Genomic DNA, 18976 nt, shown 5'->3' with positions numbered 1-18976 from the left:
CTCTGCGACGAAAAGCGCCCACTCACGAACAAGCAAGATAAAGAAAGTAGGGACCGATACAAGCAACTCAAACGAGCTGTAGAGAAAACCATCAGACGTGCTCATCGTGCTTTTATTAAAGAAACGTGTGATCAATGTGAGTCGACCTGCAATAAAGGACACCCCCACTACATGTATAGAAGAGTGCGGGAATTGGTCAAAAAGAAGGACATCAAAGCGTGTTCCCTTCTCGACGAACATGGAAACCAAATACAATCCACAGACGGAATCCGCTCTAAATGGAAAAACCATTTTAAAAATAAACTGAATCTGGACACCCACCCAGAACCAACAATTCTCGACACTTTCCCCATAACCTCTACAGACCCAAGTCCTTCCCCTCTTCACTCTGAAATAGAAGCAGCTATCAGAGACTTGAGAACAAATAAAGCTGCCGGCCCCGATGGAATCCAGCCCGAACTACTGAAAGTAAACTGCAAACCACTCCTTGACCTTTGCCACAAAATTGCCACAGCTGCATGGGAAAAATGTTACTTCCCCTCACCCTGGTGTGAAGCCACGATAATCCCCTTGCATAAGAAAGGCCCTAAAGCTGTCTGCGACAACTACCGCCCAATAAGTCTTACCAGCCACGCAGCAAAAATCCTCACAAGAGTCATGCTCGGGCGTATACGAGCCATTCCCTCAATGGTCATTCTAGAATACCAAGCCGGCTTCCGACCTAATAGATCAACAATTGATCAGATATTCACTGTTCGGCAGATCATGGAAAAGTATAGCGAACTTGGCCGCAGCATCTACCACCTTTTCATAGACTTTAAACAAGCTTTCGATCGGATATGGAGAGAAGGTCTATGGCACATCCTTCTTCACTTTGGCATCTCATCCAACCTGATCTCGCTGATCAAAGACATGTATAAGAAGTTCAGTAGCCGCGTCATGACTGGAGAAGGACTTACTGAGAGCTTCAAAACCTCTACCGGAGTACTTCAAGGTTGCCTAATATCACAGGAGCTGTTCAATCTCTTCATAACTGCAGCCCTTTCACTCATAGACAACCCACCCGGCGCCCTTGTCGGAAGAGTGGTGATAGACAAATTAGCATATGCCGATGGCATAGACCTAATAGCCGAGTCTCTTCAAGATCAACAATCTCAGACTAACAGCGTTCATTCGTCCAACAACCTCTTCGGAACGGCCATCAACACGTCAAAAACGAATGCCATGCTTTGCTCACGCAAGTTCGATTCACAGGTAAATCTCAGCCTTCAGCTTGGTGGAGATACCATTGAGTGGGTGGAAGGCTTCACCTACCTTGGCAGCTTACTTACTTCTGATAACAACCAACTCAAAGACATCAAGAGACGCCTGACACTTGCGAACTCCAGTTTTAAAGCTCTGATGCCCATCTGGAGGAATAAGAACTTAACAACAACTCTCAAAACGAGACTCTTCTACTCCCTCATTATTCCGATCGCCATCTATGCCTGTGAATCCTGGACGCTTAAAAAAGACGATCAACGCCGCCTAGCTGCCTTTGAAACCAAATCCCTACGACGCATCGCTGGTATCACTTACCACGACAGAATGTCCAACTCCAAGCTTCTCCATAATCTGAAAGTCAAATTTACAATACTAGACAAAATAAAACTACAACAACTGAAATAGCTTGGACATACCCAACGCATGGCAAGCGCTCATCTCCCGAAGATAAACTTCGATGGACGAGTACACGGTTCTCGCCCCAGAGGTCGCCCTCCGAAGACATGGAAAGAAAACTTCTCACCCTACAACCTGCCACAACTCTGCCGCCTGGCCGACAACAGAAGCACCTACAGGAGGCATATCAATGAACTGGTTAAAGAAGAGGCCCCAAAACGACCTTCAAGGACGGATGGGACATAAGTCAAGTCAAGGCTTCAACTACCTCCAGATTTTCTGGGGTTTACCTGAATTTCCACAAATGGAAATTAGCTTCTCTGAAATCACCCAAAAATCAGCTTCTGCAAATGAGACGATCGCTTAAACAAAGTACAAATACTTAGCTTTTGTAGATGTTCATTTTCGGGAACATTTTGAAGAAGGCAATATTCTTTCAAAAAATTCGGCGAAAATCTTGGAAACTTTGAAGATAGTGAAAGCACCGACTGAAATCCTAGTAATACACAAATGTTTGAATCGATTATAGCCCACAGCAGTTATAAGCTTAGTAGGGCGGTATAAAGCGTGCTGAAAAATAAAGCCAATATCTATCTTTATATACTTAATATATAGTTGTATTACAAAAATAATATCACAACAATCTACAACAAATTAAAACTGAGGGGCAAAAATAGGTACGTTTTCCGTTCTTTGTCGGTCTACTTTTTTCTGTTTCCTCCTCACAACAGGGGTTCCTTCCTCTGGCCCAAACGACTCTTCTGACTCTTGAAATCTTTCTGGTACAATATATAAATCTTTATTTACTTCATAGAACTGCTCGGTTAGGGAACAGTCTACTGAGAACCACCAATCACAGACACGTTTTGCCTAAAAGATAAAAAAATAATTTATTAAAATTTAGCTGCAAAAAATCTAACTTTAAAAAGTAAGTTTGTTAACTAGTTTCATATGGACCATATAGAAATATAAAATTATTGGAATATATAGATATATATATATATATATATATATATATATATATATATATATATACTTTTTAAGTGACTAAAAAGATTGGAGAGTAACTACTCCCCCCCTTACACACACACCCCTTTATCCCAAAACATCTGATCAAAATTTTGATGTATTCATTTGATTCAGCATTGAAAATTTCAGTAGCTATGGCTTTGGAGATGAAATGACCCCCCACCCCAAAAAAAAAAAATCCCTGTTAAAAGGGCTTTAAATTAAGCAATTTGCCCGTCGGTCCCATATAGTTTGTTATTGGAAAATATACGAACATTTTCAGGGAAACTTTCTGTGGTGCTGAGTTTTCCATGGGGAGAGCTCAATACGGGAAGGAGTTTACCCGGGGACTTTCCCTGGAGAAATTTTACATGGGGGGAAGGAAGAGGATCCCCTGACATAATTTGAAAATCAGTCGGGACATCAAATGAAAATATAAGAATTTTTTCCAACTGAAAGTAAGGAGCAGCCTTAAAACTTAAAACGAAGAGAAATTAATCTGTATTTGACAACCCTTCCTCAATCCTTGCTCTTTACGCTAAAGTCTAACTTTTTTCGTCATTCTTTAAGAAAGACGGTTCAAACACAAGGGCCGTTGAATTTGAATGGGGAGTATTTTAAAAGAAATGCAAGATACTGATTTTAAGAATAAACATAGTTATTACTATTCACGATTTACAACTGTTACACTAATGAAAACTACGATTTTGCTGACATGCAGTAAAGTAATTAAACATTCTTTATACACACCAGCAAAACAAATAAAAATAACTAAAAAATAAAATACACCAGACTCCTTCTCATCATCATTTCCAAAATAAACAAATACCTCCCAACAATCTTTTTACTCATTCCTGGAACTATTACGGCAATAACTAAAAAATAATTTTGTAACCCCATTAGCCTGCCATAATAAAAACAGATTTGAAAAAAACAAAAATCGGGATTGTGGTTTTTAAAGGCCAACGAAAATATCAGTAACTCCAATGGTTCTTATGGTTTGATTTATCCAAGTTGTCTCGTCTGCAATTTTTTTTGGAATTTTCTTCTAATTAATGTGATAGCACCGAAGAATTGTGTCGGTCTTCCCCCAGAAATATTCACTGTGTTCATCCAGTAAAAAGTCCCATTTCTTGGTCTTTATTACTTCAAACTTGTTTCTGTAGTAACTATCAAAACAGAAACGTTTGACTGACCGTATATCACTCACCGTCAGGGTTGCCAACTTTTTGGTCAATGAATATGTCCCTTGAGCATCCAAAAATGTGTCCTTTTCAGCCAAATTATGTCCATATTTTATCTATAATATGTCCATAATATGTCCATCTTGAAATCGCAGAAACTAGATTTTTTACGACTGGTAAACCTCTTTCAAAGTGTTCAGTTAACATCGAATATAATGAAAACGAAAGAGTTTCATTTAGTTCATCCATAAAAAATGAACTAGTATGAAAGCATAAAAGTCATAAAAACATGTAAAAAGTAAAAAACTAATTGTCGGAGCTTAAGGCTCATCTTCCTATGAGAATTTCGCTTGAAAAGTATGGTCGGCATGAGGGTCAGCATTTCCACTTCTTTTGGTAGCTTTTTGCCAATCAAAGTGTTTCTTCCGCATGTCATAAGGTACAATACAGGAGTCAAGCGACGTTGCGGAGCGCTAGGTAAGCTGGGTTGCCCTTCAATCAGGGGGGTGACATCGCCAAAGGCATAATTACTGGACCTTTGAACAATGATGAACAAAATAGATGTCTAAAAATTATGGTTGGATGCTGATTTTCGGAACTGATAGGTGTGTGTGGGGGAGGTGCCCTCAAATAACTTTTGGCTCTTATAAAGGGCACTAAACTTTAATAGAATGAGCTCCATCTGAAGTTTATATTACTACCCATTTCACGGAACCTTATATACCACTATGGCATAACTTAAAAACCTTGCTTCAGGGTTGTTAGGGGTTGCATAAACGCTGAGGGACTTCCTGTATGTTGTTTTGACAATTTTCAACAAAATTTATGTCTCAAAATTTCTGTTGGATGCATCTAGGGAAAATAATACGTGTGTGGAGGGGGGTGGCTCCACCCCTCTTCACCAATGATGGAGGGGGGCTTACTCCAAGGGTGGCACGGCACTTGTGTTTTAAGTATAATTCTAGAAAACATTAGACACAAGGTCGAACATTGGCGCAGAGAGGGAGCTATTGAGGAGGGAGGGGCCCCCGTCATATAGGGAAAAATTTCTTTGCGTTTTAAGTTTTAATGTTACTTTTTACTTTAGGTAGAAAAAACTTGTTTCTGTATTAATTTCTGATCGTTTTCCAGATAATCCCAGGAAATCCACCCCCTCTGTGAAAAATTTCCCCACGAAAAGTTCTTCTGTATAAAGTTCCTCCCAAAATTCTTCCGCCGGGAAATTACACCCGGACAATTCCATCCCTGTTGCGATTCCTTCCCAGAAATTTTTTGCTTACGATTCTGCCTTAAAAATACTCCTTACCATACTTTTATTTGAAGAAAGACTTGTATTCATTTAGTTTCTGATCCTTTTTAAGGTCATTGGGGAATATCCCTGTTCGGAAAATACCCCTCCCCCCCCCCGGGAAAGTTTATCCCCCAGAAATTTTCTATGGAGAATTTCTCCTGGTGATAATCCCCTTATGAGAATTTCTCCCGTGGAAAATCGCCCCCCCCCCCCCAAAAAAAAAAGATCCCAAGAGAATTCCAACTCCGCTGAAAACTCCCCCTGAGAGTTCCCTCAGAGTGTCTCTACATGTACAATGGGATCAACACCGAGAAAAAAGACAAATAACAAACATTCTGTATACAAATTCTAGTAAATTCTCCCCATGTAAAATTTCCCCTGAAAAGTTGACCCCCAGAAACTTCAATCCCAATAGGAAATTCTCCCCATAGAAAATCTATCCCCAGAAGATCTCCTTCCTCCCTTGGAAAATGTGGGTATACTTCCCTATAAGAAATACTATATGTAAACAATGGGCAAATTTCATAACTCTCGGCCCTTCCTCTGGTGATTCTAAGGGGCCATGCCATCTCCAAAGACATATCTATTGTACGTTTCAACAATACTGAACAAAATGGCTATCTCAAAATTTTAATCAGACGACTTTCAGGAAAAAAGGGCGTGGGACGGGTCTAGTTGTCCTCCAATTTTTTGGTCACTTAATAAGGACACTAGATCTTTTAATTTTCGTTTGAACGAGCCCTCTTGCGAAATTCTAGCACCATTGGTTCGATATGATCACCCCTGGAAAAAGCAACAACAAATCCGTGATGCTTCTTGTGGCAAACACTATAAAATTTCATTTTTATAGATAGGAGCTTGGAGCCTCTACAGTAGGGATCTCTGATACGCTGAATCTGATGGCGTGATTTCCATTAACATTCTTTGACTTTTATGGGATGTTTTTCACCTTTACCAAAAATTTGGCAAATTTTTTCAGGCCCACTAAAAGCAAGGAGAAATAAAATTGTTTATAAATGAAAGAATACAAACTTGTAAAAAATGTCACGAGTATTTGTAAATAGTTGTCTGTGGGAAAGAGCAAGCAACTCCGAAAAAAAAAATAACGTTTGTAAAAAAAAAAAATTTGCAGAAAATAAGCAGTTAAGTAAATTTAGTGCTAGACAGAGTAGTTTTAATAGTGATTTGGTGAAAAATGACACAGTTTTTTTTTTTTACAAAAATATGTATCCAGCGGTGAAATGTTCTATTTTATGTCATAAATTTGCAAAATATGTCCCTTTTATGTCCCAAATTTCTAAAATACATCCCTTTTTGGCCCTATTATGTCATTGTGTCCTGGCACACAGCAATATGTCCTTTGGACATAAAATATGTCCAGTTGCCAACCCTGCTCACCGTAGCTGCACGAAAAGTGTGGTTCAATCTCACTATCTAGAGCTATTAAATAAAAAAACAAGTTTTTTTAACTGAAAGTAAGGAGCGACTTTAAAACTTAAAACGAAGAGAAATTATTCCGTATATGAAAGGGGATGTCCCCTCCTCAACGCCTCGCTCTTTACGCTAAAGTTTTTTATTGTTTAAAAAAATAGAGTTGTGGGAACGTCCGGCGCCCCCTTCATAGCAATGCCCCTTCCCACATGAAAACTTCCTCCATATAAAGATTCTCCTACATAACCTCCGACCCATCCCCCCCACTACCAGAAAAAATCCCCCCTGAAAACTTCTGTATAATTCCCAATAACCAATACTATATGTTAACATTGGGTAAAGTTCATAACTTTAAGCCCTCTCCCCGGGAACTTTGGGGGATTAAGTCATCCTAAAAGGCATAGTTATCATATTTTCGACCATGTTGAACAAAATGGCGATCTCAAAATTTTGATCGGGTGACTTTGGGAAAAAATTAGTGTGGGAGGGGGCCTAGGTGCCCTCCATTTCTTGTAACTGAAAAAGGGCATTAGAACTTTTAATTTCCGTTCTAATGAGGCCTCCCATGATGTTCTATGCAATTGGGTCGATACGATCACCTCTGGAAAAAAAAAATAAAAATAAATAAATAAACATGTATCCGTGACCTTTCTTCTGGCAAAAAATACAAAATTTGACATTTTTGCAGATAGGAGCTTGAAACCTTAAGCGTAGGGTTCTCTGATACGCTGAATCTGATGATGGGACTTTCATTAAGGTTCTAGAATTTTCAGGGGGTCTTTCCACCTTTTTTCGAAAATCAGCCAAATTTTCTCAGGTGCGTAACTTTTGACGGATAGGACTAAACTTGATGAAACTTATATACTTGAAATCAACATTAAAATCTGATTCTTTTGATGTATCTATTGATATCAAAATATCGTTTTTTAGAGTTTCAGTTACTATTGAGCCGGGTCGGTCTTTACTTACAGATCGTTACCACGAACTGTTTGATAATGGAAGTAAGGTTATAATGGCTAGGCCACGTCTAATGGGTGAGGTATAAAAAGCTGCCAAAGATTTTCCTTTCTGGCCACCCGTTTTGGGCCAAACGAAAAGTAGGTCGTTCATGAATACGATGGGAATAGGTCATAAAGAAATATTTAAGGGGCATTATAACTTCATGGAAAGGGTGTAAAGTGTGAAGCTTCGAATATCTTGAGATGGAAGAGGAGCGTGTGAAGATGTGTTGGGATCAGGTGGCTTAAATTTTGAAGATATAAATATTAGCTTAAAATTTTAAATAAAAATCACTGGAAAACTTATGATCTAACAACTGTGATAAGCGCGTAGTTTAGAATTTGTGTAAATTAATCCAAAAATTGACTACATACCTGATCGTAGATTGTGCCATTTGGGCAAAGAAACGACTCAAAGTGTCCTGTGTTGTCACAATAATGCCATCCTTGACATCGAGACTCCACGTCAGCGTAGTAGCCAGGTACTTTACCAGCACAGTTGAAATTGGTTCTTGGAATAGAATGAAAAGTCGGGTAATTCTCCCCTGGGGTTCCTAAAAGAGATAACAGTGACTTCAAAAGAACCTCCATATAATACTCCTACTTTTTTCTGGCATATGTTTATTAATGAATCTCCTTTTCCCAATAGTGTGAAGTATCCCTTTAATTATACACATGCTTATGTGACGGAGTTGTTTGAAAAAGGGATGGGGGGGGGGGACAAGTTCATTAAATGCAAATGTATATATGTACATCCACTTTAGAAAGCTATTGCCAAATATGAAGAAATACAGAATCTCTGGAAGGAGGGAGTAACCAACAATCAGATTTTCTACACATGAATAGAACCTATTTATTAACTCAAACCTCAATATTTCTCCTGAATTAATGCTTCATAAAATCGTACATTTAACCAAGATATATATTCCAAGCTAGACTTCGCCCAAGAATTTTCGATGTTCATGATCTGAGCCATAAAATGGCCCCTTGTCTTCCCCTTAACACCATCTCCAACAAGGAAATTCTGAGCAGAAAGTTAGGAAGTTTTTTTTTTCAAACTGATCCGATTGAAACATATGGGGTAAGAAGCTTGGATCAGTATGACGTAAGAATGAGTACGCCCTTTTCCGATCTTTGCACGAAATACTCGGATCTATCTGAAACCTATGGAGCAGGTAACGCAGGAGATAAATCTTTAGAGGCATTCGCCACTTCTGAACCCCATTGACCTTCTGCATGGAAGTGCCTGGATTTACTTTAAATTTGTTACACTGGTAACTATAGCCAAGGAGAGTTTGTTTAAGAAACTTTATACAGTTCTTGTTTATGATGCTGTTACTAGCAGGCTTCAAAACTTCAGAATTCGAAGATCTGCCCTCTAAGACAGAGAATGACTAGTAAACATGAATCATAGGGCAAGTTCATCTTCAGGGAGAGGGGTTAAATACTTGTGCTATGTCCTTAAGATTGGGTAGTGAAATGCATGAAGGTAATGGAATTTCCGTCCGTACCACGAAGAGTAATTTTAATCAAATTTTTGTAATCAAAAGTTCGAAATAAGGATTTTTACTAATCCGATTGAAGCAAACTCGATTTAAATTTTACGGATAAAATATAGGTTGGTCACAAAAAATTGTGCTGCTCGATAATTCTACTGGGGCTACGACTTTTTCGAATGGGGATGAAAGTAGAGCAAAATCAAAGAAAGTTGAGACTTCATGGGCAAGCAGTAAGCAGTAAAGCCTGAGCAGAGTGGGACAAAGAAGTTACGTCTGCAGCTGCTTTGGTTTGGTGTTCTGTTGGGTTGCTAGTAGTGTGTATCTAGTTTTTACCTTGTAGATTTTTCCAAACGCCCGGTAGTGAAAACTAGAATTTTTGTTAGTCAAATTTGAGGAAATTCAGTTTATGTTTTACGGATAAAAAAAAGCTGATAGTTTACAAAAAATCGTGCTGCTTGGCAAACTAGCTGGGGCTATACGGAAAGTGTATTGTTTTCGAAAGGGGCAAAAGAGAAGAACTGATTCAAAGGAATCTGGAATTTCATGGAAGGGAACAAAAAGCAGAGCTCTGAACAAGGAGGACAGGTACGGAGGTCTTTGAAACTCAGGTAACTTGGTACTATAATAAATTCCTAGGAATCGTATACTTGAAGGAAATAAGTCTAATCTGGTATTTATAAATAAAGAACATAAAAAAACATACATCCTTCCTTCTTGAAATCTCGAGAATCTTGCAATCTTTTCTAATTGAAACAACTGAAAATTTAATACAAAACACTGGTTTTTTGTTTTGTTTTGATGAATTCGGCACCCTCTAAACTTGCCCCCTTTTTCAAAGTAACTTTTTGTATGCCTGTTTGAAACTATCGACATTAAAAAAAAAATCCAGTAATTCAGTTTCATATCGGACCCGTTGTATTTATCAAAAAAAAAACCAAAAAAACTCACGCCTCCTTCTTAAAATCTCGAGAGTCTTAAAATTTCCCCTAACAGAAATAACTGAAGATTTAACACAAACCCTGATTTTTTTGCTTTTGTGAATTTAGCCCCCCCCCTCCCCAACCCAAAACTCGCCCCCTCCCAACCCAAAACTCGCCCCGACCTGAAAATAACTTCTTGCTGGTCTGTTTGGAACCTTGTGCATGTACGCGAAATAAATTTCCTGTATTTCGGTTTCATACCTGGAATTGTATTGATATCAGCTTCTTCACTAGTTTCGGCAGACTGAAGCTGAGTTGTTTGCTTGCGTATGGGCTTCTGAGATGACCGGCTTGGTGGCTGTCGGAAGTCCTCAAATCTTGGGTTTGGATCAAACTGGAACTGCTGAGCAGAGGCTATTGCCAGTAACACTAATATAAAATGTAAATTTTAGAGCTAAAGCTAATTTTTAAGTAGCTTACCCTTTCAAAGTAAATTAACACATCTGTCGGACACCTTTAATTCATAATAGAATAAGTAAATAAGGAACCAAATAAAGGAGCCTAATAAAAGAACTAAATAAAGGAGCCAAATTAAAAGTGCCAAATAAAAGAGTCAAACAAAGGGGCAAAAAAGAGACAAATAGAAGGGCTAAATAAAAGAGCCAAAAAGATTCTTCAAATAAAGAGAGGCAAATCTGAGGAGAGGGGAAATCCAAATTGAAAAGCTCTAACTAACAGCCCAAACTAAATGAAGTGTTTCTGGAAGATGTTAAACCTGGAAGCCACAGACACCCACACACTATTTTTAGAATAAGGACGAAGCGACCCAGTAACAATCTTTAAGGGGTGGGGGGGGGGATAAAACTCGAAAAAAACTTTTTTCGGGAAAGGTGACATATTTTCCTCCATCATTGTAACGCTTCCCGTTCTTGTCTCTTTTGGGACCCCAGTGATATTGAGGAAAAATTCCAGTTCACCGCCTTGATGGTACCCAGACTAGGGAATCATTTTAGGAAATCAACATATGCCAAAGCCTATGCTATAGTTCATAGTTATCCTGGTCTATAGGTAGGGCGTTAATTCATGAAAATGTAGGGGGGTCGTATGTTTCAAAATATAGGAGTGAAGAATTTTGTTTTGTTTTTATTACTACTACTACTATTACTACTAACAACTAACCGCAGCACCAAGCCTCCTGAGGCCAACACAGCTACGCACGCTCCTCTTTCTCCATCCCAATCTATGTAAAACCTCCCTTTTTACACCCGCCCACAAAGTTCCCATTTCCTTTAAATCTTTACTTATGACGTCCTCCCACCCCAGACGAGGACGACCTGATTTCCGTTTAGCCCTAGACGGTTGGCCGAAAAGAACAATCTTCGGCAATCTGTCATCCTTCATCCGCACAACTTGCCCTAGCCACCTCAGCCTTTCTTTCATTATATCCCTAGAGATCGGTATTGAAACACATTTTTCGTATAGCCTATTGTTTGAAATACAGTCACTCAGCCGGGTACCCAGAACAATCCTTAAACAATTTCTCTGGAACACATCTAGCAAATCTTCATCCGCTTTTCTGAGCGCCCATACTTCAGAGCCATATTTGACCACTGTCATCACTGTAGCTTCTAATATTCTAATCTTGATTTGCAGACTTATCTTCGTATTCTCCCAAACTTTTTTAACTGTGAAAAAAACACCCTGAGCTTTGGGTATTCTACTTTTAACATCTTTACTGCTCCCACCATCTTTACTAATAATAATACCAAGGTAAGTGAAGCTGCCCACCTCAGCAATCTTTTCATTATCCGACGTCACCTTTTCATCTTCAGTTATTCCTAGCCTTAGTAACTTAGTCTTCTTGACATTAATTTTTGAACCTATTCTAGCACCCTGTACTCGCAAAACCTCTAAAACTTCATTCATTTTGCTCACACTTTCATCTAGGGTGCTTAAATCATCAGCATAATCTAAGTCCAGGAGATCTTTTCCTCCTTACTTGATTCCGTGGTCTCCCATTGCCTTTCCTGTGCTGCTTAAGACAAAGTCCATCAAAATGATCCATATAAAGGGGGATAGAACCCAACCATGCTTAAGTCCTGATTTAATACAAACCAGCTGCTAACCTCATTTCCTACCTTAACTATTACTACTACTACTAACAACTCACCGCAGCACCAAACCACCTGAGGCCAACACAGCTACGCACGCTTCTCCTCCACCCCAATCTATTCTAAGCCTCCCTTTTTACAGCCACCCACTAAGTTCCCATTTCCATTAAATCTTTCTTTATGACGTCCTCCCACCCCAGACGAGGAACACCTGCTTCCCTTTTAGCCCTAGACGGTTGGCCGAAAAGAACAATCTTCGGCAATCTGTCATCCTTCATCCGCCCAACGTGCCCTAGCCACCTCTTCCTTTCTTTCACTATAGCCCTAGAGAGCGGTATTGAACCACATTTTTTGTATAGCCTATTGTTTGACATACGGTCAGTCAGCCAGGTACCCAGAACAATCCTTAAGCAATTTTTCTGGAAAACATCTAGCAAATCTTCATCCGCTTTTTGGAGCGTCCATGCTTCAGAACCATATTTGACCACTGTCATCACTGTAGCTTCTAATATTCTAATCTTGGTTTGCAGACTTATCTTCCTATTCTTCCAAACTTTTCTTTAACTGTGAAAAAACACCCTGAGCCTTGGCTCTTCTACTTTTTACATCTTCACTGTTCCCACCATCATTACTAATAATACTACATTGGTAAGTGAAGCTGCGCACCAGATCAATCTTTTCATTACCCAACATCACCTTTTCATCTTCACTTACTCCTAGCCTTAGTGACCTAGTCTTCTTAAGATTAATTTTTAAGCCTATTCTAGCACCCTGTACTCGCGAAACCTCTAAAACTTCATTCATTTTGCTCACACTTCCATCTAGGATGCTTAAATCATCAACATAATGTAAGTCCAGGAGTCTTTTTCCTCCCCATTTGATTCCGTGCTCTCCCATTGCCTTTCCTATACTGCTTAAGAAATAGTCCATCAAAATGATCAATATAAAGGGGATACAACACAACCTTGGTTATATCCTGATTTAATACGAAACCAGCTGCTAACCTCATTTCCTACCTTAACCGCAGCAGTGTTATTCTCGTACAGAGCATTAATCACTTTAATGTATTTGTCTGGTATACCATACAAGGATAAAACCTTTACTAAAGCTCTTCTATCAACAGAATCGAATGCTTACTCATAATCTTTAAAACTGAGGGCCAAAGGTGGTTGACAACTCAGGCACTTCTGCATTATTAGCCTAAGAGTGAAAATTTGGTCGACACATTCTTTGCCTTTTTTAAAACCACACTGCTCTTCTCTTAAAACTTTTTCTACGGCATCTCTCAGTCTATAAAGTATCATATTACAAAGTAATTTACTACCTACGGAGACCAGAGACCTAGAGAGACCTAGGTCACCCACACTTTCATCTAGGATGCTTAAATCATCAGCATAATCTAAGTCCAGGAGACTTTTTCCTCCCCATTTGATTCAGTGGTCTCCCATCGCCTTTCATGTACTGCTTAAGAAATAGTCCATCAACATGATCAATATAAAGGAGGATACAACTAGATCTTGGTTATATCCTGAATTAATGCAAAACCAGCTACTACCCTCATTTCCTATCTTGACCGCAGCAATTTTATTCTCGTACAGAGCACTAATCACTTTAATGTATTTGTCTGGTATACCATACAAGGATAAAATCTTTACTAAAGCTCTTCTATCAACAGAATCGACTGCTTGCTCATAATCTATAAAACTGATGACCAAAGGTTTTTGACAACTCAGGCACTTCTCAATTATTAACCTAAGGGTGAAAATTCGCTCAACATATCCTCTACCTTTTATAAAACCGCAATGTTCTTCTCTTAAAACTTTTTCTAGGGCATCTCTCAGTCTAAAAAGTATCATATTACTAAGTAATTTACTACTTACAGAGACCAGACTAATGCCTCGATAATTACCACACTCACTTTTATCACCCTTCTTATAAAGTGGCTTAATTAAGGTTTTCCTTAAATCGTTAGGTACTTCCCCTTTTTCAAAAATCATATTCATAATCTTCAGTAACTTATTTCTAACCTTAGAGCCAGCGTATTTAATGAACTCATTTACTACCCTATCAGCACCTGGAGCCTTATTATTTTTTAATTCTTTTAATACTGTCGCTGATTCTTTCTCACAAAACAAATCTTCCTTCACACTTTCACATCCAAAGTATGAGAAATTTTTTCATTTTCCTCTATATCTTTTCCTGTAACTCTATCTTGGATAAAAAAATTCTCAAAATGTTCGGCCCATCTCTCTTTAGTTCTTTCCTTATCACTATTCGTGGCCCCATTTTTGTCTTTAAGGGGGCCAAGTCTAGATTGGCAATTCCGTCTCATTATGTTCGTAATCTAGAGCAATATTTTACGGTCATGCAGCCTGGTTACATATTCCTGATCTTTAACAATTGTAACCGTGCTCTCCCGTTCCAACCTATTCAGTTCATATTTTAATACTTTCTCCACTTTCCTTACATTCCTTTTGTTTTCATATGATCTATCACTCAGATAATTCTTGTACAAGTCCTTTCTCAGTGAAAAAGTGAATCAGTGAAAAAGCTTTATGTTTAATAAAGCCTTTTCACTGATATTCTTAGCTGCAGTTCTAGCTTTCTTCCCTAAGACACCTTCAGCAACTTCACAAATTATTTTTCTAAAATTACTCCAACCATCTTCCACATTATCAAATTTTAAACTCTCAAGTTTAGTATTCAATTGTTCCTGGAAAGTGTCTCTTTTGTTTTTGTTTTTATTGTTTGGCCGAAAATACAAAAAAAGCTATTTTTTAATGAAAATACTCAAAAAAACTTTTCAAAATCAAGGATGGGGCGTAAAACCCCCATGCCCCCTCCAATTGATGCGGTCATTAGCTTACGTCAGTGGCAATTGGTGCTGAGACAATTCAGGACGTCATAAACTGGTGCAATGGTACTTATTCAGTCAAAAATCATGCTATTATGGTTCCACTAGGCTAGGGACGCTTATTCTGAGCTTATGTAGTGATGATGGAGGCTGGTACATTTCAAGACATCAAACCTAGGCTCCTTAGTACATATTCAGCCCAAAATCATGCTACTGTAGTTTTGCTAGGCTAAGAACACCTTTTCTAGCCAAAACTGGACATGATTTCTTTTAAATGGCAAAAGCTTGTATCCGTTGGATACAAGGATTCAGCATAGTCCTGGAGAAAATGTGATAAATTTAGAAAGTTCCGAGATTCTATCTAAGGCACCATTTTAATGCCTGTTGCTGTTAACCTCTCTTCCCCTTAACCATTCTTATATTAAATATTCAATCTAAGTAGATGTAAATAATCTGGGATATTTTCCGTTCTACATATGCAATTATTTACAATGTTTGTTTTTCTTGTCGTTTACGGGTATTAAGCAGAGAGAAAAGAATGAACGTATGGCATAACAAATAGAAAATATATAGCTTGGACTTTATAATTGCACATTAGGGGAGTTCAGGCTAAGGTAAAGTGAAGCGCTTTAATGAATGATATAAGTAAGTATTCTAGGAAGAGTTACTTTGACCATTCCTAAAAGCGCTTAACTTCACGTTACCGCCAACCTCTGGTAATATGCAAATTTATAACACAATTTATATATATCCCATGCATTTTTACATGCGCCACTCTTTTGTTTCAACTTAATACCCATACATAGAAGCAAGTTAACCCACGAGTAAATAATGGTATGAGTCACAACGAAAAAGATTCACAATCTGGTGTGGATGTAGTCACTGCCGTTCCTAAAGGCAGTGGCAATTCTGGTCTGTCTTGCATCCGGGGCAAAATCTTGATTATCGCCTCACCCTCTGCCTCCCAAAAATTTTCAGACCAGATTTTAACACAAATTTTTATTTTTAACACAATTTTCATTTATTAACAAAATTTGAATGTAAAATATAGCAGAAATAATATTAAAATTAATTCAATTCACTCAACTTATTTTTATTTTCAAGAAATGGTGAGGAAATTAGGGGAAAAAATGAAGCTTTCGGATTGATTTTGCGTACGCTTACAAAACGATTACAGCTGTTAGATTTTTTTTTGAAATTTTAAGCCCCTAAAATTTCTGTGCCCAGGACAAGTACCCCCTCTCCCTCCCCCCCAAGTAAAACCGCCTCAGCCTAAAGGTCGTACCTGAAATTTTCACCCTTTTGAGGTAGCTACCGTAAAACAATTTGCTAATCTGAACCAAGAGGGGATCAGCAGGATGACGTAGATAAGGAGGCTCGAAGTATCATTTAACGTCCGTTGCCCTGTTTGGGTAATTATATCACAAGATTGGGAATGTCAATTGCGACCCTTAGGCATGGCAGAGACGATATTTATTTTTTTTTGTGACGGGGGAAGGGCCCTTTTTCTACAAACAAGCGATTTGGGCAATTTTCTCTGGAGTTTGCAGACGGCAGATATGAGCTTTAGACTTGACAGGGACGATATACGTGTGTTTTTTTCGGGAGACTAGAGACAGGACAGAGGTGTTTCAAACAGTTTGTGGTAACAAACTTACAGTTCGTAAGTTCCCTCACACGCTCAGTTTTTTCTCCAAAGTCACCCAGTCAAAATTTTGAGATCCCTATTTTGTTCAGTATAGTGGAAAATCTAATGAATATGTCTTTGAGGATGACTTAGTCCCCCACAGTTCCCGGAGGAAGGGCTGCAATTTATGAACTTTGTCTATTGTTTACATATAGTATTGGTTATTGGGAAAAAACAGACGTTTTCTGGAGGGATTTTTTCTGGGTGGGGGGGGGGGTCGGAGGAGGGGTTTACGTGGGAGGATATTTTCATGGAGGATGTTACCTTGGGGGAAGGGTCATTTCTATGAAGGGGGCGCCGGATTTCCCATCATTATTTAAAAAAAATTATCAGAAATTAAATAAAAAACAAGTTTTTTCAACTGAAAGTAAGGAGCAACATTAAAAACTTAAAACAAACAGAAATTATTACGTATATTATCGGGGTTTGCCCCCTAGTCAATACCTCGCTCTTTACGCTAAAGTTTTTTTTAAGTACTTTCAAAAGAGCTATCAATTCTAGTTAAACGGCCTTTGTGACTCAGGGATTTGTGATTCGAACAAAATTTGAACTTTACCGTAAAGAGCGAGGCATTAACTAAGGGGAAAACCCCCTCGTATACGTAATAATTTCTGTTCGTTTTAAATTTTAATGTTGCTCCTTACTTTCAGTTGAAAAAACAGTTGTTTTTTTTAATTTAATTTTTATATACAGAGAAGAGATGTACGTGTTTTTGCGTTTTCACTGAAAAAAAAAACACAAATAAAGAGGGAGGGGAGGGAAGAGAGACCCTTTTTACTAACTGAAAATTAACAAAAGATTTAGAGAATTTTCTCTGGAGTTTGAAGACGTCAGATATGGACTTTAAGCTTGACAGGGACGATATATATATATATATGTGTTTTTTCTATGCACTGTAGTAAAATGTAAACAAAGGCCTCCTTATGTAGCTAAAAATTGGCAACAAATTTGTGCCATTATCTCAGAAGTTTGAGAAAGTCTTAGATTTAAATCCGCAGGATGAAAGCGTTATTGAACATGCATTCAGTGGCGTCAATACACGTAAATCTAGGGGGTGGGCTAAAATACCCTTTCAAAATCGTGGGGGGAGGGGTCATTCTGTTACTTTTATCAATTTTTCATTGAAAATACCAGAAAAGGGTATTTTTCAATAAAAATGCACCCCCCCCCCGAAATAAAGTAATTTTTAAAATCTAGTGGGAAAGGCCAAATATAGAAGGGGGCAAATGCACCGACTATTTTACCCCAATTGATGCCCCTGCATACAATGCTTTACTGACCATTATTTTGAGTACCGCTTAGAAGACGGTTTATCATAAAACTTTTAAACCTACATTGTAACAGGCGTGCCAATAGGGGGAGGGATGGAGGGTAATTATCGGCTAGGTTAAAAAAAAACTTTGCATCTTTCTTATGAAGTCAAAAGTTCCCCCTCCCAAGATTTTAGAGAATACATTTTTGTTCATCTTCATTTAAAAAAAATAAAAAATCCTTGCCCCTTCTCCTATTTTTGTGGATTGGTGCCACTATATCAAAGTTCGAGAATGTTAGATACGATCTTTAAGCTTTTTTTGTACGTGCTTGCGTCTCCGCTGAAATAACATATAGAACACAATCCCTTGTTTTCTAACTAAAAATAGAAATGAGACACTAACCAAAACTAGAGCAAGTTCTCAAAATCATCCTTTCTCAAACACTTTCTACGTGTGATTGAGCATTCCTAAGTTTTATATTGATAGTCTTATAATAAAAGTAACTGCCTTCTGAAGGGCAGATGTAATAAGGGTGGGGTCAAGCTTAGCAATATTTCCTGCCTCTGTCTCTTTTTGCTTCAAGAAGTGATTGTGCATAACTTTCACTATCATTTATTAAGTTTAGTATTTGACCTTTAAATTTTTGCATTCAAGCACTATATTCACTAATCAACTGAAATACGCTTACTTCATTGCTTTTACGAGGTTTAAAACCGGTATAATTATTATAACGTCACTCCCTTTTTGCAATTAGATTTTCCAAAGTTTTCTAGTATTTGCATTAGGCCTAGAAGTGAATTTATAGACAAGAAAAAATATTATGGAGAAGCTCAATCGTAAGGCTGCTATAATATGGCAATTATCTTCTAAACTGGTTTGTCGATATGCCTTTACTAGTTTGGATATCCTCCTTCACTCATCCCCTCGGAAATTCTCTGATCATCCTTTCTTTTCAAAAATCCTTAAACAACTCCCTCCCCAAAATGACATATTTACGTTCACCTAAGCCGGGTTTGCTAGATAAAAATGTCATACCTCCCTAGAAACCCTCTTTCAAATAACCATTTCAAATAACCATTAT

General features: G+C 38.1%; 1 protein-coding gene across 1 annotated transcript; it reads right to left on the bottom strand.

Annotated features, from left to right (window-relative positions):
- Positions 1–2237: 2237 nt before the first annotated feature.
- LOC148954160 (uncharacterized) lies at positions 2238–18423 on the bottom strand. The gene is made up of 4 exons (XM_089086954.1): positions 18298–18423; positions 10252–10419; positions 7947–8125; positions 2238–2529 (listed from the first exon to the last, which is right to left on the bottom strand). The coding sequence occupies exons 1-4, from the start codon at positions 18323–18325 to the stop codon at positions 2314–2316; spliced, it is 591 nt and encodes a 196-aa protein (XP_088943080.1). The 5' UTR covers positions 18326–18423; the 3' UTR covers positions 2238–2313.
- Positions 18424–18976: the final 553 nt, after the last annotated feature.

The sequence above is a fragment of the Artemia sp. Qi Xiang Cuo genome, chromosome 3 (genome assembly GCF_049724085.1).
Source record: "Artemia sp. Qi Xiang Cuo chromosome 3, ASM4972408v1, whole genome shotgun sequence".
In the NCBI taxonomy this organism is placed as follows: domain Eukaryota; kingdom Metazoa; phylum Arthropoda; class Branchiopoda; order Anostraca; family Artemiidae; genus Artemia; species Artemia sp. Qi Xiang Cuo.
The sequence above is the reverse complement of the archived record's forward strand: the minus strand, read 5'-3'. Positions and strand labels throughout refer to the sequence as shown.